The sequence below is a fragment of the Octopus bimaculoides genome, chromosome 20 (assembly GCF_001194135.2).
Source record: "Octopus bimaculoides isolate UCB-OBI-ISO-001 chromosome 20, ASM119413v2, whole genome shotgun sequence".
Lineage (NCBI taxonomy): Eukaryota > Metazoa > Mollusca > Cephalopoda > Octopoda > Octopodidae > Octopus > Octopus bimaculoides.
Window position 1 is genome coordinate 1,851,878 of NC_069000.1, and position 4,443 is coordinate 1,856,320.

General features: G+C 35.5%; 1 protein-coding gene across 3 annotated transcripts in view; it reads right to left on the bottom strand.

Annotated features, from left to right (window-relative positions):
* LOC106867440 (polyunsaturated fatty acid 5-lipoxygenase) overlaps window positions 1-4,443 on the bottom strand; it is a 9,104-nt gene that overhangs the window by 2,800 nt on the left and 1,861 nt on the right. For all 3 annotated transcript variants that reach the window (XM_014912316.2, XM_052975157.1, XM_052975158.1), the window contains exons 2-5: window positions 3,813-4,300; window positions 3,109-3,153; window positions 1,801-1,929; window positions 680-777 (exon numbers count right to left, since the gene is read on the bottom strand). In XM_014912316.2, the coding sequence (XP_014767802.2) occupies window positions 680-777; window positions 1,801-1,929; window positions 3,109-3,153; window positions 3,813-4,298 (758 nt within the window). In that variant the 5' untranslated portion in view covers window positions 4,299-4,300. The remainder of the gene's footprint in view (window positions 1-679; window positions 778-1,800; window positions 1,930-3,108; window positions 3,154-3,812; window positions 4,301-4,443) is intronic.

A 4,443-nucleotide genomic window follows, 5' to 3' on the forward strand; every position in this document is an offset into this window, starting at 1 on the left:
GTGTCTGTGTTTACGTCACCGTAAGCTAGCGGTTCGGCAAAAGAGACCGATAGAATAAGTACTAGGCTTGCAAAGAATAAGTCCTGGGGTCGATTTGCACGACTAAAAGCGGTATTTGATTGCTTAGTGGTATTTCGTCTGCCGTTACGTTCTGAGTTCAAATTCCGCCGAGGTCGACTTTGCCTTTCATTCTTTCGGGGTCGATAAATTAAGTACCAGTTACGCACTGGGGTCGATGTAATCGACCTAATCCCTTTGTCTGTCCTTGTTTGTCCCCTCTGTGTTTAGCTCCTTGTGGGCAATAAAGAAATAATAATCGTTAGTACGTCGGACCCCCCCCCCTGCTCGGTAGCCTTTCATCCGACTTAACATTCTGAGTTCAAATTCCATCGGTGTTGCCAATGTCTTTCATCCTTTCGGGATGGATAAAAGCAGCACCGGTCTCGATGCAATCGACTCGTCCTTTACCTCAAAATTGCAAACTTTGTATTTTTATTACGATTAGTTTTTCTCTCTCCCGGAATAAAGACTATCGAAAATTATCCGAATTATCCGGAATAAAGACTATCGAAAATTATCGTCTCCACGTGGCAATACGAACTTAACCGAATTTTCCATCTTCCCTAAATGATAATTCACTAACAGATCACCATTAGTTCTGAAAAGAATCTTGACTTACTTGGATGGTATTTCTTCACAGAGTTTAATTACTGTGGGATTGCAACCATTTAAACGTTGATATCCAAACCATGTATCTTCCCGCCAGAATTTAACAGACTATGGAATACACAAAACAAGATCAGAACTACTTCAGATATAGAAATAAAAATGAAAAGTAGAAAATGGCTAAATTCACAGGTACCTACGATACATAACACTGATTTAACACACACGCACACATACACATAGATTGTTAGGAGATACGTGGTATGTTATATAAATCTGTCAAATTATTGAGTCTCTACAACATGAAACTATTGGTAGCTCTTTTTAAAAATTGTATATATTAAACTACACCCCACCCACACACATAACAACAACGTAATTTAGATTGCATAACCATTTTTCATCACTTAAATTTAGGTGGAAGTGTAATTCTACGAATCGTAGTAAATACATTTGGGAAAGACAACGTTTGAAAGACAACATATGACAAAATGCATTTGAAAGACATCATATGACAAAATGCATTTGAAAGGCAACATTAACTACGATTTGAGGCTGTCCATTGAAAATTACGCTCCACCGCACAATACGGATAATTTTAAATGTGATCTTTGCTTTGAGAAAATGTATTATAATATTTCAAAATTAAATTTATTAAATTCCATGTTTTCATAAGTATAGAAAACCATTAAAATATTTTCAATACTAAACAGCACCTGCACTATGACTGCTTTTCCTGTAATTTGATAAGCGTAATTTTTCTAATATTTTATTTTTAGTATTCCTAAGTAGCCAGACAGCTAAATGTACTGAGGCAGCCTTTCTAGGTTTGTATTTTTTGTATTCTTTCATCGAACATTGACGTCACTGTCGGTTTAAATACTAAACTGGCTTACTTGAGCTTACAATGTTTCTTCTTAAAGCTCATTTTGTCTGCAGTCCTTCTGTCAGTTCATTTTGGATTCAACCTGTTATAGGTTGCCTTGATAACATTGTGTTCTCAAAAATTCTGGATATATTGATTTTTACAATCGATCCAGTATCGATTAATTTGCAAAGGAAATACTGATCACTTAAATAAGATCACATGATAAAAATAGTGCAAAAAAAGAGAAATAATACTTATGTACTCACCTTGGGCATCGGAAGTTTTTCCCTGCGATAAATATTCATTAAGTCCTTGAGTGTATGCCATTTTCCTGCTACGATTCTGGTACACATATTTGTCAAAACTATGTCCAACTTTTTTGTTAACATGCTCCTCTGAAATTTATTCATAATTTAAATTTTAAACATAATGAAAACTTTACTGGTTATAAATAAAAGATATCTGCATATATTTATTCACGAAGGAAATAAAAAAAATGATATTAATCTCAAGTTCTGAAACTTTTTGCTTGGATCAAAGAAGTTTAATAGTTTTCAAATCACACCATGAGGCGGCGACCTGGCAGAAACGTTAGCACGCCGGGCGAAATGTTTAGCGGTATTTTGTCTGTCTGTACGTCATGAGTTTAAATTCCATCGAAATCGACTTTGCCTTTCATCCTTTTGGGGTCGATAAATTAAATACCAGTTACGTACTGGGTCAATCTAATCGACTGGCTCTCTCCCCAAAATTCGGGCCTTGTGCCTAGAGTTGAAAAGAATATGTCATTCCGTTTCATGACAATAAAATGGGATTTATGAAAGATCGGATTGCTATCCCAGGTCGTGTTACACGAAGTTCATTTCAACTAAGATGAATTCTTAACTAAGCTTTTTCTAATCGTCCGTTTCTCTCTTTTTGAAAAAAAGCTAGTTTCAGCAGTTCAAGCAACCGCGTAGGAGTTTCCACATTGATTGGAATAAAAAGTATTTATAATATACGAAAGAAGAACAATAGAAACTATAAACACAAGAATTACAGTTAAAATCTCTCATGTCAACATCACGCGTTTGTGCAGAATACAGAAAAAAACAAAACAAAAGCGAAACAGAAACATTTCAGACAAATAAATTGTAAACCTGACTCAATTAATTAACAATATCGTAATAGTACATTTATGACCTAACAGTACCATCGCTCCAATTAATGACCTATTTGTGCATTTGTATTCACCTCTGACCAAATAATCGGATGATTAAAACTCACTGGGTTTCGTAGTCGTAGGTCTAAATGCAGACACTGCAATCGATCATACATACGTTGTCGGAATCCCCTAAGATGAAAACCGTTTTCGTCTACGGGGTTGCTCAGGTAGTAACACTCCATAAGGAGACAAAATAGGCCTCACACCCTTGGGTATAAGTTTTGCTCTGGTTTACTTATAAAACTTATAAAAATTATTATTATTATCATAGTTGTTGTTGTCATTATTATTATTATTATTATTATTATTATTATTATTATTATTATTATTATTATTATTATTATTATTATTATTATTATTTAATACTTACCATATATTTTGATGGGAATTCTTCCTCGCGTGGCAGGTCTTTACACTTCGCATAAAAATATAAAAGCGGTAAAAGTTTTATTAAGTCATGTCGAGGTTAACGACTAAAACGAAGCAACACATTATTATTCGAACAGAGGCAATTTAATCGGCCCCAGAATATGCCTGGTATTTATGTATTATTGTAGTTATTTTACAACAGGTGAGCTATGAAAGGCGCCCGAGAAACGTCCTCAACCTGCTAACTGGCACATGGTTGACCATGTCATAAATAAGAGCAAAATTTGTAGTGATGTCAGATTAACTGGGCTGTAAGAAACTCGGCGAATGCAACAGAAGCAGCATTAAATGTACAGTTGGGAAAAGGAAGTGCACATTGTAGGGCCAAGAGAACGGGTCGTACATTGAAGGGGTTAGGAAGGGGAGGCATTGTAGAACAGGGAGAAGTGGGTGCAGATTGTAGCGTCGGGAGAGTAGGGAGAGTGGGGACTGGGAGAGTGGGGACTGGGAGAAGGGATTGCATATTGTAGGGCTGGAAGGAAGGTTAACACTGCAGGCTTGACTTTTGGCGCTTAGCAGTCTGGAACCAGCTCTGACACTAATACCCACAACAGCAACAATACTATATATTTATTCATTTTTAACAAATCATTATGTCTATAAGCATGAGTGATTAGAAGTAAATTTTTGCTAAACTTTACTCACCGTAACAGGAAAATTTTCTTTATAGTTTAAATTATAGATCGTACATTTGCATTCGATTTCGCTCGCACGTTGAGATTTATCCGGATCATACTGAGGTAAGAAAGCATCCCACGGATACAAATAATAATGGACTTCTGGTTTAATCCAACGGAAAACAGGAAAAGTAATGGTATTTCCTCCAAAACGGTACCCAAATTTAATTACATCTACAAACCAGTCCGAAGATGTTAACTCAATAACACACGGTTTAGTCCAAAGTTCAATTTTTCTCACTTCTGTAAATGAAACTGGCAGATTGATATAAAACGTGTCACGGGCGCCTGTTTTAAAATCGTCTTTGCAGGTGTTGTCTAGAAGTATCTTCTCGGTGGCGTTTTCCAAAGTATCGTATAATATAACAAAAACATCGGAATCAGTAGACGAACCTCTCTGATTACCAGTTTGTACTTCGAGGATGTTGTTGAATCTCGATTGTTTCACGCCCATCTCTACAAAGAGAGAGAAAGTAACGAAATGAAGAACAGTGAACTACATTTGAATGTCAAACATATATATATAGGCATGTATGCGTTTGTGTATATATATATATATATATATATATATATATATATATATATATATATATATATAT